The sequence below is a fragment of the Centropristis striata genome, chromosome 4, assembly GCF_030273125.1.
Source record: "Centropristis striata isolate RG_2023a ecotype Rhode Island chromosome 4, C.striata_1.0, whole genome shotgun sequence".
Taxonomy (NCBI): domain Eukaryota; kingdom Metazoa; phylum Chordata; class Actinopteri; order Perciformes; family Serranidae; genus Centropristis; species Centropristis striata.
The window spans coordinates 40,058,208-40,075,284 of record NC_081520.1 but is presented as its reverse complement, the minus strand read 5'-3'; the positions used below and the strand labels follow the sequence as shown (position 1 = coordinate 40,075,284).

General features: G+C 36.9%; 1 protein-coding gene across 2 annotated transcripts in view; it reads left to right on the top strand.

Moving 5' to 3' along the window:
• The first annotated feature begins 3,426 nt into the window (after positions 1 to 3,426).
• strn4 (striatin, calmodulin binding protein 4) overlaps positions 3,427 to 17,077 on the top strand; it is a 37,851-nt gene continuing 24,200 nt past the window's right edge. For both annotated transcript variants that reach the window (XM_059330642.1, XM_059330641.1), the window contains exon 1: positions 3,427 to 3,940. In XM_059330642.1, coding sequence (XP_059186625.1) covers positions 3,608 to 3,940 — 333 coding nt within the window. In that variant the 5' untranslated portion in view covers positions 3,427 to 3,607. The remainder of the gene's footprint in view (positions 3,941 to 17,077) is intronic.

Genomic DNA, 17,077 nt, shown 5'->3' with positions numbered 1-17,077 from the left:
TTTTTTTTTTTTCAAGTTTTGCAGGAAACACAAAAAACTTCACCAAAAGTGTAACATATGACATTTATTGATAATTTCACTCAAAAGGGATGTAACAAAGGATGGCATTTTTATTCCTTGGCTTTTTAACACTGCGTGAGTTTTGTGGTCCTCTGTGTCTTTTATTTCTTTTATTTATTTTACTACTTTTAACTACTTTTTTTTATTTTACTATGTTTATCTGTTTGATTGTATTGTTTTATTTATGGCATTATTTTAGGTTTATACACTTATTATTTATTGCTGATTGGTATATGGAATTGTTTGTTTTATTGTTGATTTTATGTACAGCACTTTGGAGACGTTTGTGTTGTTTAAAGTGCTATACAAATAAAGGGGGATTGGATTGGCTATTGGCATAGTAATAACACTGTGTGTAAATTATGTAACTTAAGAGAAATAAATGACTTAGACAATTTTTTGAACATGCCTTTGTGACTTAAGCAAGATATGGTAACACTTTATTTTGAAGGTGTTTACATAAGAGTGACGCAAGCCTGTCAGAAACATGACATGACAAGTATCATGTGCATTAATGTTACTTCAAAGTGTCTATTAATGTTCATGACACATCCCATGTCGTGTTTATGACACGCTCATGTGACTCTTTTAAGTCACAAAGGCATGTTCAAAAAATTGCCTTAGTCACATTTTATTTTGATTTAGGCATAACAAATCCGCTTAAGTCACACACTTGACATAGGACATTATCTTAAAGGGGTAAAATCACATGATCTGATCAACTGAGGATGTAGGCGATTTTACCATAGGTGGCCGGCATCATAAGGAGATGATTTAGGCAAAAAACAACAACAATTTTGATAAAAAATGACTATATCATAATATTATTGATAGGCTGAAATGTATTTTATATGTATTGTAGCATAATTTAATTTATAACGTTCTTAAATACACTATACACTGTACGAGTTCAATATTTTGAGACATATCCAGTGAACATCTTGTTCACTTATAGGTGAAAAACAATAAATAATTGTGAAATCTTCATACTTGTACATATAGTAAAATAAAATAAAGTGAAATGGCTGTGTGAGACTGATATTTGTTATCTTTGAGGAACTACCAATAAATGTCTCCACATGGGACCCAATGAAATCTACAACCAGCATCTGTACACAGCTTTTTTTTTTTTTTACCTTGCCCCTTTGCAATTTTATTAAAATAAATAAATAAATTATTATTATTATTTAATCACCACCAAAATGCCAGCTCCCTACTATTTATTTTATGGGGAAAAATATTTTTTGTGTTTTTTTTTTAAAAGAAATTATGGAAAACTTTGAATTTATTAATATTAAAATAGATTAAAATAAATAAATAAAATCAGTTATTTGAACAGACCTCAACACAAACATTACCTGAAGACGGGTTGCGCCAGGGAAACCTGCACGGACTCTTATGGCGTTCAAGTACACACAGCACATTACGTAAATCTTAGTACTTTTACATACAGTGCGTAAAATCAACAAAGTAATACAGTAAATCAGGTAATAACAGAATATTAATAATTATTAAAAAATAAATTGTATTAGTACACCTTCAATTACCATAAGACAGCCAGTTATGGCAAGTGGAAGCGCCAAGTCACTAATAACTCACTAATACATGCGTATTTTAATTTTTTATATGGTTAAAGTTACAAAATAACTTGCAATTCACAAATGCCTCTGGATGATTAAGTTAATGTTTGTTGTATTCAAGTCAATTTGATTATATATCTGCAACAAAACTTTATCATGCCCATAGGAAGGGACCTATGAGGCACAATCACAGTTTTTTTTAAATGTTGTAAATAAAATCTAAGTCCGGAACAACGTTGTGGATAATGTTGGCTAACTTCACTATCCTGAAACACCCCTGCTCACAAAATGGCAGGAAATGAGCTCCCCTAGCGACACGTTCATTGTGTATTACTCCAAATCTGGCTCTTTATTTGTCACCCACACTGGGCTTTTCCAACAGCAAACACAAGGAGGTACTCTAAAAATTCTAACAATAACAAAGGCACAACAATTATATGATGTCTTAAAAAAATTCCCACTGAAATGAACAGTTAAAACTAATTCGAATCCCCCTTATTGAAAACAACATTTAGACTGTTTTATATGTATTTTATTTTTGTATTTTATTATAACTGCATTGAATTTACAATATTGATGTTATTATTATAAGTTTGACTGTTGATTGATGTTCGCCTAGCATTCTTTCTACACCTATGCAAGGTATGTACTGTGAAAAACGTGCCAGAAATGTTTATTTTTGTCATTTTCAATAAAGCATCGGGAAAAAAAACCCACAAGGAGGTGGACACAAATCCGGGAGTTACAAAATAAGAGTCTCAAACAACATTTTTACACTTCATTTGAGCGACAGGCATTTTATGGCCATATTTCGACATTACTTAAGCAAACGTTACTAAGCAAGGATTTACGTGACAATATGGCATATTGGTGACTAAACAGCAGTGGTGGAAGAAGTATTCAGATTCCTTACTTAAGTAAAAGTACCAATACCACACTGTGAAATTACTCCACTACAAGTAAAAGTCCTGCATTCAAAACTTACTGAAGTAAAAGTACAAAAGTATCAGCATCAAAATGTACTTAAAGTATCAAAAGTAAAAGTACTCGTTTTGCAGAATGACCCCACTCAGATTGTTAAATATATTCTCAATATATGATTTGATAATTATTATTGATGCATTTATATAAGCAGCATTTTATTTTCTCAAGGTAGGGCTCATTTTAACTATTTAATATGCTTTTATGAGGTCTAATTTAGAAAATGTCACTTTAAACTTTAAACCGATCATGTTTTTCATGTTAAATCCTGATCTGAAAAGTAACTAAAGCTGTCATCTTAATGTAGTGGAGTAAAAAGTACAACATTTGCCTCTAAATGTAGTGGAATAGAAGTATAACGTTACATAAAATGGAAATACTCAAGTAAAGTACAAGTACCTCAAAATTTTACTTAAGTACAGTACTTTTTCTTTTTTACTTTTTTTACCCTTTTATTTGTCTTTTTATCTCTAACACTGTTCTGGATTGAGTTTATATTACTATTTTATTCTATTTTATTTTATTGTTTTTACTGTTTTTAGTATTTTATTGTTTTCATTGTTTTTATTGTCTTATTTATACCTATTTGTGTATGATTTATTCTATTTGAATAACTGTACAGCACTTTGGTCAACTGAGGTTGTTTTTAAATGTGCTCTATAAATAAACTTTGACTTGACTTGACTTGACTTGACTTGAGTAAATGTACTTAGTTACATTCCACCACTGCTAAACAGGCTATCATTTCGCAAATATCCAGGGTGACCGAGTTTTATTTTGAAGGTTTGAAAGCGGACGTGTAGTATTTTGCTAAGTGAATAGTAATTTTGCTCTGTGCGTGTGAGAAAAGGAAGAAAAGAGGGTCGCCTATAGTGGAGTGCTGCTGGGTTGGAAGAAGGGTACGAGGCACTTTTTTTATTATTATTGTTCGTACAATCTGCCCATTATCCAGCTCCTTATCCTGGCGAAAGGTTGAAAAGGGTAAAATGGAGGCGGATAGATCCGGCGGAGGACCAAACCCGAACTCCGGAGGCAGCAGCAGCAGCAGCAGCGGAGCGGGGCGCAACCCAAACGGGCCCAAAGCAGCACCGGGCCAGGCGACATCAGCTGCGGCGACCGGGGCGATGGCAGCAGCAGCGGCGGCCGCGGCGGCAGCAGCTGCAGCCGGGGCCATGCCCGGATCATCGTCGCAGTCTCGGGAGCTCCAGGACGGGGACGCGGGGATGACGCTTCCTGGGATCCTTCACTTCATCCAGTACGAGTGGGGACGCTTCCAGGCCGAGAAATACCGCTGGGAGGCGGAGAGAGACGAACTCAGGGTACATTTGTTTATTATTTTTGTCTTTTCAAACGTTAACACCGAATAAAAGATATGATAGATAATGCAGGACCAGGGCCGGTTCTAGCCCAGTGGCTGCCCTAGGCGATATTGAGATTTTGCGCCCCCCCTGCGCCCCCCCTGAACCACATCCATTCCATGTATTAATTCTGATATAGGTACACTATGTTATATGTATTATGCTGTACACCAGCGGTTCCCAAACTTTTTCAGCCGTGCACCCCCTTCTATGTCCAAACTGGGTTGACGCACCCCCAATCTCCCACACCTTCAAAAAAAACAAAATGCAATAAGATTTTTTATAGCCATATTAAAGGTGGAGGATGATGACAGGCTCAGGATCAGAGGCAGAAAGCAGATCAGTTGGGAAAATGTTATAATATTTTGAGCTGCGTTGAACAAAAATTGCAGCAAATTTGAGCGTGGAGTGAACACAACCCCGTCATCATAACACAGGTTGGAAAAATTATACAAGAACAAGAAGATAACTTCTTCTACGCTTCATTATAAGATCAAAAACAACCAAAAATAGATGCAAAAATGACCAAAGATGACACAAATTGACCACAAATACATGTAAAAATTACCAAACAACCAAAAAATAGATGCAAAAATGACCAAAATAGATGCAAAAATGAACAATAAATGACACAAAATTGAATAGCCTGTATTTATCAATTAATTGATAACACGTCTTTATTGTGTGGGGGGGAAAAATTTAATTGTGTCATTATCAGACCGCCATTACATTTTTCATCTCGCGCACCCCCTAGCAGCAGCTCACGCACCCCCAGGGGTCCACGCACCACACTTTGGGAATCCCTGCTGTACACTAATATTTGATACATGAACTACAAGCAAGGTAATGGTCTCAGAACATTTTTATTTTTAGAAACTTTGGAACTTTACCACCAACAACTGAATTGAAAATAAGAATAAATAAATAACAAAACACAGATCTTCATCAAATTAACAATGGCAAAGACTGAAAATAAATAAAATGTAGACATACAAATGCAATAAAAATAAACATAAAAATGAAATTTAAATGTACATTTATATTTGATACATGAACTAGGTACAGGCAATATAATGGTCTCAACATTTTAATTTTTAGAAACTATGGAACTTTACCAACAACAACTGAATTGAAAATACGAATAAATAAATGAGAAAAACACAGATCTGTTGATTTTAAAGACTGAAAATAAATAAAATGTACAAATGCAATAAAAATAAATATAAAAAATTAAGAAATGTAAAAATGTAAGTACTATGGTATTTCACCATCAAAGGTTAAAGTAATATGGTATTTCACCATCAAAGTGTAAAGTAGTATGGTATTTCACCACCAAGGGGGCGCCCCCTGCCAATTTGGCGCCCTAGGCAGCCGCCTTGGTGGCCTGTAGGAATAACCGGCCCTGCGTTAACACCGAATAAAACTATAATAGATAATGCAGGACCTCCTTTTGGTGGTGCTTTGTGACAGTACACATGCCCTACAATCAATCAGTTTCGATGCCAGAATGCTAACGGGCTAACATTTCACCCCATCATACTGTATTGACCAGGATGTATTATTGCTAGACAGTACATAACAATGAAGGGACTCCATGACCTCCAGCTGAGGATCACCTGAAGACCCAAAATAGGCTTTAAACATGCAATAAAGTGCATTTTCAGAAGGCTTTTATTTATGCCTTTTTGGCCTTCAAACGACCATATAATCAGTTACAACCCACTCACAAAGACATTCACCACCAAGTTACATGGCAGAGGTCAGTGTACAAAAGGAAGCAATTATCCAGCAATTATAAAAGGTAGGTAAACAGAGTTTAGGTGTGGCTACCTTGCGGTGTCTCCTTGATATTAATGCAGGTGTACTGTACATCAAACACAGCTAAACGTCTGCACCAGGCTCCTTTTAGTGCATATTGTATTTTGGCATTTAGGTGGAAGGAAACATAGTTTGCAAGGTCTGAATTATTGGAGTTTCATATCCTACAGGGTAATATTAACTGATGTGTTGCTGTTCTGTTGAGGTTAAAAGAGGATGACGGTGCTGCACAGCTGTGAGTTCCTTTTTAAATCACTGCAATTGACAATCATGATAATTTTAGCTGTGTAGTTACTTAAGGAAATGAGGAATAGTTTGCCCCTAGTCGATCAGTCAGCCAATCGGTCATTTTGGTCTTAGTCGACTAAGATTTCTTTTGTTAATAAGTTTTTTTATGTTTTTTTCATGCTTAACTGACTTAATTCCAAGAGATTTGTGAATTTAGCTCTGGTAAACACAAGATTTAAAGTGGTGCCTTTGCATGAATCGTTATTTCTACAGATCTGTCGATCCATTAATCGTCTCGTTGTCAATCGTATGAGTGTTAGATGACTAAGAATTAATAAGAAGTCAAGGCCAGCCCGCTGCCTTGCTGTTTATTAGATCATGTTTAACTGCAAAATCTCCTCAGATCAAGTCCCTGGAGGTGTAATCTTAAGAGATAGTGGTCTGTAGTGAATGTGTGTCTTTGTATCTGGTAGCATTGGAAGGAAATCCACACTTTGAATTAGAGCCTGTCACATAGATGGATGAGTCAGTGTTGGGGTAGATGGATCATGGCTGATAAGCATGTGATGCAGTTGTATTTGTCAGTATCATTCATTTTTATTGACTGTCTTAGATTGCCGGCGGTTCAAATGCCTTCCTATTTAAAACTTAACTTGTAAGCCCTGAAAAATATATTACCTGCTACATTTGCTGCTTGCCTTTAGGTTAGAGAAGAGAGCTTGTGTTTTTTTAAAGATCATATATTTGAGGAAAATAAAAATATATGTGAATGTGTGAGCCATTGCCATAAAAATGCTCTTGAGCAAGGCATCTGTATCCTAATGGTCCGGTTTATTCAGAGACTGACAGCTGAAGACAGAGGTTGTACTGTGCAACATTCCTACATGCATGTGTTGAACTGAGGCAGAGCATTGCTGGGCAAGATTGTGCTTACTCATCAAATTGTTGCAGGATTAAGGCAGGTTAGGAAAACATGCATTTTAAGATGTTTGCTCTGTTTGGAACGAAGGGATGAACAGTTATTTCTTTCATTCTTCAACCCATATTTGGTCTTCCTCCTGTAAGCACAGTTTGCTTGTAATTAGGATGATGAACTATCTCATACAGGTCATGAGCTTGACAAACCCAAGGAAAATAAAACAACCTGGTCTCACAGGAATCCGTGAAATAGCCACGGAATCACTCAAATTTCCGTGAAACTGACACGGATTTTGCTACAATGCAAGTTAATGACAGTCATATCCCGTGGCTATTCCAACATACAAAGTGATTATGTACATTCACTGAGTGAAGATTTAGAAAATAAAACATATATTTCTCGCTACAAATGTGATCAAAATCCATTTTTATGCAGAAACTAAGTCAAAATATTGATTTTTTTCACTAAAAATGAGAGAACTGTCCGCCATGTTTTTTGTTCTGACCGCCAGGACCTTGAAAGTCACGCGACTTGGAACAAACCAATAGGAAAAAATATTAACTTGCATTGTAGCGAAATCCGTGTCAGTTTCACGGAAATTTGAGTGATTCCGTGGCTATTCCACGGATTTTGAGTTAAGCGAATCCGTGGCTATTTCACGGATTTCAGTGAGACCAGGTTCAAATAAAACATACCATTGCCTCTCTTCTGCTACTCTGCTCCTTACTTTGCCCCCGAATCAATCCTATGTAGTTATAAATAGGAGCGTTGATAAAATATGGATGAACAATAACAAACTGGTGGTGCTCGCTGCTGTGTGGGAAAGAGTGGGAATGGAAGGAAGAAGCGGACCGTCACTATGTCCAACACACCATTAGCGCTTGTTATGGAACTTTGTTTGCGTGTGCGCATTTGCTGCACATGGTCTGATTTCACAGTTGCAATTAGCACCACGTCCTGTGCTGAGAGACGGAGAGGATCACTGGAGTGCCAGGCTGAAAAATTGACCTAGCTTACATTTTAACACCCATAGGCCACAGGCCTCTGGCTTTTGTTGCCAGCATGCTGGCAGGGCGCTCAACATGCCAGTTAGCATGCCAGTTAGCATGCCAGTTAGCATGCCCCCCCGGCCATGTCCTATGCAGTTAGCACCATACTGTAACTGTGTCCGTATTCTGCTCACATGTCCACTAACACAAGACATGTTGAGCTTTTATGGCATTTATAAAGCAAGCAAGGAAGCTGCACACAAAGCCTTCAGCAGTATTTTAGATCAGCTATTCTCAACCTTGGGGTCCCGATCCCAATTGGGGTCGCGAGATGATTTCTGGGGGTCGCCAAATCATTTTGGAAGTCAGCTCTGTCTCCACTGTGTTAAAGTGTTCATGTGTTTTAGTCTTTTTGGTAATTTAATGTCTTTTTTTGGTCATTTTGTGTTGTTTTTTTGTCATTTTGTGTCTTTTTTTGGTCATTTTGTGTCTTTTTTTGGTCATTTTGTGTCTTTTTTAGTCATTTTGTGTCTTTCTTTGGTCAATGTGTTTCTTTCTTTGGTCATTTTGTGTCTTTTTTTGGTCATTTTGTGTCTATTTTTGGTCATTTTGTGTCTATATTTAGTCATTTTGTGTCTTTTTTTGGTCATTTTGTGTCTTTTTTTGGTCATTTTGTGTCTATTTTTGGTCATTTTGTGTCTTTTTTAGTCATTTTGTGTCTTTTTTTGTTATTTTGTGTCTTTTTTTAGTCATTTTGTGTCTTTTTTTGGTCATTTTGCTTCTTTTTTGGGTGATCTGAACTGTGTGTGTGAGATTCTGTTCAGTGAGCGGGGGTCGCGGACAACATGTATATTAAATTTGGGGGTCGCGACTCAAAAAGGTTGAGAACTACTGTTTTAGATTACCATGATCATCTTACGGTTGTGTGACGCTACAGCGTAGCGTAGCATATTTCTGTGAGAGCGTAACACATGTGCTCTCTCCCTGAGTGTGTTGTCGGTGTGAAAGGCCACCTGTGGTATCGTGTCTCCAGTGACATGTCAGGAATGAAGGTCCTCCCCGCTCTGGGCCAGGTGGGACGTCCCAGTGTGGCTCTGAGACAGCAGTACAGGGGACAGGTGGCCTTGTCTCTCTGTCCTTCAGACACACTAGAAGCTTTTGCCGGTGTATTCTATCAAATTACACCACTACCGCTGTCTGAACAAGCTTGTTTTTGCCTCATCCTCATTATAATTTAATAGACAAACAGACTGTGCAGCAGACAGAACCAGGTCACTACTTTTATTCTACAGCAGGGGTGTCAAACTCAAATACACAGTGGGCCAAAATTTAAAACTTGAATAAAATCGCGCGCCAACATTGAACAAATAAACCTTTAAATATATACCAAACATGTTTTGCTTTAACATTAAATATGGAACCAGCAACGCTTATAAACATACAATATATAACTAAATAGTGCAGACATGCAAAATCAAATTTCAAATAAAAAACGCATCAATGTCATTCATTTATTCAGTAAAAATTACATAAAAATCGCATGCCTCTATTTGCATCCTTCTGATTTAAATATCAAAATAAAGTTTTTCAACAGGTTAATACATTTAAAAATAAAATAACAATAATAAATCTAGTATTAGCGGTAAATGCGCCGTATAATACCAGCGGGTCAGCTTTTATAGTATAATAACATAATAATTTGGTATTGCCTCGCGGGCCAAATAAAATTACACTGCGGGCCTAATTTGGCCCGCGGGCCAGAGTTGACACCCCTGCTCTACAGGGAGAAGGGCAGACCTTTACCTGTTCCTCTTTGTATTCTCATTTTCAGCTTTTTTAATTTTATTAGCCGTGTCAGTAGTTGTGTAGAATGGATTACTGGTGACCCAGATGACATCACTTCCTGTTGAGTGTGGCCCAGGGGCCCCTGGGTACACATTTCTAATTAATAGCTCTGTGCTCTCAGCCATGACACACATATGACATCCATATGTAGTGCATTATTAGAGTGTTTCTCCCACCCACGCACACTAGTAGCGCTCTGTTCTTATATGCATCAATTTTTAAAGATTGTACCTTTTTCTGTACGTTATTCTCTCCTTCTTGTTGTATTGCTCAGTTTCTTTCTCAGATCTTCCCCCTGAAACCCTGAAAATCTCAAGATTTAGATAGTTTTCTCTTGAAAGACAGTGATGTCATGTATTATTTTTGCTTCTCAATGCTTAGTAAGCGTCTTCCAATCAAACTTATTTAGCAAAACCCAACTTTACAGGCTCTTATTCTCTAGCTACATACCACACACACACACTCTGACACGCTCCATCAAAGCACACTGTCCCAGAAAAGTTCATTGCTCTACTTGTTGGCTCATGGATTCTCTCATGGGGATGAAGGGATGAGAAGATGGAGGGTGGCCAATGGAGGAGGAAAGCTGCCCTTGACCCTGTTCTGCAGCTATAGAGACTGACAGAAAAGGCTAAATGTGTCAGCTCTCCATGTTACAGCAAACTTAGGAAAGGTCAGCAGCAGTTGGACACACGGAGGAAAACCCTCCCACAGGAAAGGGAGATCAGATGGCACGACAGGTTTGCCACCAACAAGGTTCCTTTCTACTTTGTTTGTGTTGTTAATTTACCATCATAACACAAAGAAAATAACTGCTGTGTCAATGTTAGCAGGACTTTATCAGGAGACACCCAGAACACTGACCAATAGTTTTGTGACTCTTTGTCCTGAGTTGGTTTTAACCCATTAAGGCCTAAAGCGCCTGGAAAAAAATGCCTGGAAAACCTCTAAACCTCTAACCCCTAAAACCTGAAGTTTTTCTGGAAATTCAACACCTACTAAATAATAGATTTTTCAGCCTCTGTAGCAGATAAAAATGAAATTCAAAAAGTATTTGAGAGCTTATACCCGTGGCTTTCATGAGAAGTTGAGTTTATTTGTCCAAACCTTCAAAACATTTTTTTTTTAAATCAACAAACTCAGCAAATGTTACATTTGACTGAATAAAAAATCCTATGCATAATACTAATACATGCCCATTAGCAAGATGCAAACATGATATGACCACTGGAAGAACAAGACATAGTTCTCATTAGCCTACTGTAATAAAAAATAAAAAATAAAAAAATAAAAATAATAATAATAATACATTTTATATATTGCACTTTTCAGGGTACTCAACGACGCAAAAAGTAATATAAGACATAAACAGTCATGATTTCTTATGTCATCATCACAATCAATTAGCCTATTATTATTATTAATATTAATATATTATTAATAATATTATTATCTCCAGATGGCCACAAAGTCTGTTCTTTGGTGAAAATATGTCGTCTAAAAACATATTCCTCATCCATAAATCCCGGTCGATTGGTTCCGAGGGTTCAAAGTCAGATCAGCAATTAAATGATCGGCGCTGTTTTCATCAGATCACTTCCGTCACTTCCTGCTGAGCTCCTCCGCTATAGTCGTCTTCCGTCATGATTTATAAGTTCTGGAAAAGTCCTATGTTGCATCGCGACACTCCCGCATGTATTCTGATCATGTTCTGATGCATTACATTGGCCAAGAGACCGAAAATAGGTGGAACAAAATACAAATACTACGAAATGACATATCCGCTGTCCCGGCTTTAATGGTAGAAATGTGGTAATGCTTTCCCGGCGTCAATGGGTTAAAACAAGGAACAATATTTAACTTGAGTTTAACTTTCTTTAAAAATACAGCAATGTCTTGACCTGCTGCTCCATTTTGGTTCTTATTTAAAGTGTCAGTCCCTGAATAAAAACACCTTTAATAGCTGATGAATGGACGGCTTTGTCTCACGTCTGTTGGCCCGGGTCCCACACACGAGTAAAAACAAGCATGTCCCCATCTGAACCAGACAAAGGGCAGAATAATACAGACCACAAAGCTAAAAACAATACAAATGTGTATTAAAAATGTTATATATACATACATTAATATATACACTACTGGTCAAAAGTTTTAGAACACACCAACTTTTCCAGAATTTAATTGAAAATCATGCAGTTTAATGTCTCAGTGTACTCTGAAATGAATGCACATTTGCAACATTTAAAATTCTTTATTGAGCATGATAGTGTTTTGAAAGTAAAAAAAAGATTCAAAATCACATTTTATGTTGGACTAAAGGACTAAAAAAAGACACAAAATGACCAAAAAAGACACCAAAAGACACAAAATGACTAAAAAAAGAAACAAAATGACCAAAAAAAGACACAAAATGACTTACAAAGAAATGAAAAGAATTCAAAAATGGACAAAATAGCCCAAGACTCCATAGAGTTAAGTTGTTAACCCATTTCTTGTTCCCTGAAAAAGGCCTACTTGTATAATTCTGAAATGTACATTATTTTTCAGTTTTTGTTAACCTTACTTTTTTTTATTTACCTCTGGCAGTTCACCACTTACCTTTGTACCCTTTCAAGCTGTTCATTTGACTTGAACTGCTTGAATTTCAATAAAAAACTGCAAAAAAATTGGGGTGTTCTAAAACTTTTGACCGGTAGTGTACATACATATATTAATATTAATATTAATATATGTATGTACACCTTTTTATATGAGCTCTCAGTTTTGGGACCTTAATTCACCCACAATATCTAACAGCTAATGTGTTCTGGGGTAAATTAATCTGCACTAACATCATATTTTACACACATTAATTCCATTCCACCACTTTCAAAGAGAAACACTGGAGAAAGGACGAGCAAAGCAAGGTCGGAGCCAAAGAATGAGTCGTTAAATAACATAAAGAACCACATACAGCAATAAACCCTCTGACACACTAATCCCTGTTTTGGCTACCTTTATGCATCAGGAAAAGGCCGTTCTTACAGTGTGCGTTCTTTGTTGTGTTAGAATTTGTCCGTGTGTGCACACATGCAGCCTTGGCTCTATCTCTGTCGGGGATTTTAGGTTGTGGGCTCTACTGGGAAGCTGTCCTTCTACGAACACAGCGTGACACTGGTGCACAGGGGTGTTGATGGTTATCTGTGTGTGTGAGCAGGTCGTAGCATGTCCGTGTGTGTGTGAGTAGGAGTATAAATGCGTGCCCTGCCCCTGTAGGACGAAGTAGACACATTCCTCTTTAGAGGTGGAAATTACAAAGCACTTTGCTGATTTGAGACATTGAATTTAAAGGATCTGAGTCACAGCAATTGAGTTTGTTTTTGAGCGAAGCTATTGCGTCACTGTTCAAATGTACATGAGCAAATAACTGAATCATTGTTCGTTCTAGGGTGACGTTACTCACACTGTTTTTCAGTAAGCTGCTGTTAGTTCAAGCTCTTTTTGTTCAGTTCGGTAATAAATCAGGCCTCAACATAACTGTTTACAAGTTTCACAGCTCAAGCATCCACCTATTGGCAGCTAGTGGTCACGCCATAATATTTGGTCATGGTCTTGCTACACGTTTTTAACCAGGAATGTGCATCAATGCTGGGCTAACTATGGTGTTCTCAGCCACCAGAAAACAGCAAAGTCAGTCCACTGATCATTCTCTTTTAGAGCTTTTTATTGGCATAGAGAGAATCTCATAGTCCTCATGCTCCCCTCTTGAATTTGACTTGTCTTAGCCATCCATCCATCCATTTTCTTCCGCTTATCCGGGGCCGGGTCGCGGGGGCAGCAGGCTAAGCAGGGCATTCCAGACGTCTGTCTTAGCCATAGACCTTATAAAAGAAGTGGGCCGCTGTGATGTCACTCTTTGGTTTGAGGAATACCATTTTGAAGCCATCTTGTTTTTTTCTTAAACCAGAAGTGGCCATATTTGGATAAGAAGTTGGATGTGACTGAGAACACAAGCTAGCTAACAAGGTCGCTGCTATCTAAATGTACACTGGTTGGCCCCGGTAGACCTAGCAGTGCACTAAAGCCAGTTCACTAAATGAACATCATGCTACTCAAAGTAGTGATTAAGACCATAAACCAGGGATGGGCAACTGGAGGCCCGGGGGCCGCATACGGCCCGCACCGTCACTTGAAGTGGCCCTCAGTACAACTACATGCATTTGAGCAGGAAATCTTAAAAGTGCAGTGTAAAAATGCACAAAATTACTTCTTGCAATTATTGTTGGTCTGCTGTTCTTGCACTGGAAAAAAAAAAGAAATCACAATAAGTGGTTATTTTTTATTTGCTTCAAACCTTTTGTATTCCTATTTATACTGTTAAACATGCATTTGAGCATGAAATATGTTAAGTTACTGCACTGTAAACACATTTAAAATTGCAGTTTCATCATATCTGGTTAAGTGCATGCTCCTATATGTGGCCCTGTGGTAGTGTCGATGAAAAATTGTGGCCCCCTGCAGCATTTAAGTTGCCCATCCCTGCCATAAACTAATTGGGAAAATGTTTACTGACGTAATACATCAAACGGGAAGTAGGGTAATTTTCTCATAGAACTCTATACAATCTTATATCTCATTGCTGGCCATTTGCAAGAATGCAGATGTAAGGCACTTCAACATTGGTTTCTTTATTTAGACCTGGGGGCTCTGTCTTCTTCTATAATCCAGTATTCGGTGTCAAGACCCAAGTCTTCTCCCACAGCAGACCTCATAATCATACCAGTTGTTGTCATTATTGTGGCTGCTAGGTCAAGCTTCAGTCTCACCCTTACTGACAAATATTTTTGCCATTTCCCTTTTGAAAGTGTCATTTTTAGTGTGAGCTTAATGTTCTTTGTTCCTTCTGTTTTCAGCCATTTATAGCACCCAATCTGTAATATACATGCTGCATTTAGATATCTAAACCTCCCACACTATGACACTGCCCGGCCTGCAAAACAGCAGAGCTCTAAGCATGTTAAAATTTCCATCTGATTATGTTTCTAGAACAAGAGTTCCTGCTTGGGCTGAATGTACAAATCCAGTATTGCATCTACTATTACAAAACACAGCAGCTACACTTGTCTGCAGCTGCTCAGCTAACCCTATGCTCGTTGCTTTAATAAACGACATAACCATATCAAATCATGTCTTATTATATCACTGTTTGCATGGGACAAAGCACATTTTTCTTCCATGCTTGGTAAATGAATGCAGAGCTTTTCAACCTGTGTTTTCAGTGCTCAGTATGCATAAGCACAGTTAATTCATTTGTTATTTTCCTTATTTTAATAATAACTAAACCGCTTGGCCAAGGATAAACAACATCAAGTTATGTATATCACAACCTCTTTAATCATGCCTGCAGTGTTGACATGCTAGCTTTGACAATTATCTCCCAAATTCTCAGATAAGCATATAAAATCACATTGCATTAATCAGGATTACTCAGCAGCAGCCGTAGCAGTAGTAAGGTTTGCTTGGCAGATTATCCTGTGTTCCACTCGCCCTCCTAGCTGCTTACATGACTGCGCGTGTGTGTGTGTGTGTATGTGTGTGTGTGTGTGTGCACTTTCTCGGGTGATTGACTACCCTCTCAAGTAGACCGAGTGCCTGCCCCATGAGATAGTGTTTTTAGACTGTTCTAGTTTTACAGAACTGCGTATGGGAGCGTGTGGGAGCAGACTCATGGACAGAGTCAGGGGCGTGCAGAGGAGAAACGGACTGTAAAACAATTGGTATTAATGCTCCAGTACCGCTCGGCACAGACAGAAAGAGAGGAGAGGGTCTGGATATATGTAGACTGTAATTTTGTAATATACATGGTAATTGTATTTATGTTTATAATATTTATATATAGATAGATAGATTACTTTATTCATCCCCGAAGGGAAATTCGGTTGTCACAGCAGTCCGGTATTCAAGTACGATAAAATACAATAGAATAAAATACTGAGGTAGCATAAATAAAAACAACAATAGAAAAAAACACAGAATAGAACAAGGACACTTAAGAAGTTAAAAGAAGAAGATCAGTTGGTAGGATGGTTGACAAGATGAAGGTAATTATACTGGTGATATGATGGCAACAAAGCTATAGTGACTAGACGGTGTATAATAATAATAATAATAGTACAGTATATATTATATATAATATAATATGTAATAATAGATAATAAACAATATAGAAATAAAATGAAAAATATAAATAAAGTAATTATAAGTAAAATAATATGATATATAATATATAATAATAATAGTAATAATAATAATAATAAATAAGGCTGGTAAGGCCGGTATAATAATAATAGTAGTATATTACAGTATATAGTAATAATAGTAATAATGGCAGCAGCAGTATATATAATAATGATAATAATAGTAATAATATTAATAACATAGCAAAGTGTCATGCGTAGATTTAGTGCAAAGATTTAGATATAGTAATTTATAATAAACATGTATAGGTATTCACAATGTAATATAAATTGTTTATAGCATGGGTCTCAAACTCGCGGCCCGCGGGCCAATTGCGGCCCTCGTGACGATATTTTGTGGCCCTCAGTTTGATATGAAAGTTTAATGTGAGTTTTATATGAATGGCACTTTACTGTGTTGTGTGTGGAAGGTCCCTTTAATTACGTTTTTTTTTTTGGTAATTTTGTCTTTTTTTAAATAATTTTTTTTTTTTTTTTTAAATTGTATCTTTTTTTGGTAATTTTGTCTTTTTTTAGTAATTTTGTGGGGGTTTTTTTTTGTCATTTTGTCTTTTTTGGGGTCATTTTGTTTCTTTTTTAAGTAATTTCGTTTTTTCCTGTCATTTTGTGTCTTTTTTTAAAGAATTTTGTGTCTGCTTTGGTAATTCTGTGTATTTTTTTTGTCATTTTGTGTCGTTTTTGATCATTCTGTGTCCTTTTTTCTCACTTTGTGTCTTTTTTGTGTCTTTTTAAAGTAATTAAGATTTTTTTTCTGTCATTTTGTGTCATTTTTTGTAATTTTGTGTCTTTTTTTGGTCATTTTGTGTCTTTTTTTGGTCATTTTGATACTGCCTCCAGTGGCCCCCAGGTAATTTGAGTTTGAGACCCCTGGTTTATAGTATATGTATACATATAATTATTTATAATATTTGTATGTGACTATATTGATTATTCATATATGTATGTATATACTGACCCGTTAAGGGGTAGGACTAGATACGTTTTTTTACTTCTTCCTGCCCCCTTTCGAGCTTGCAGAAAGTGTCTGTTTTTTTTTCAATTTTTTTGCTTTTTTGTTTTGTTT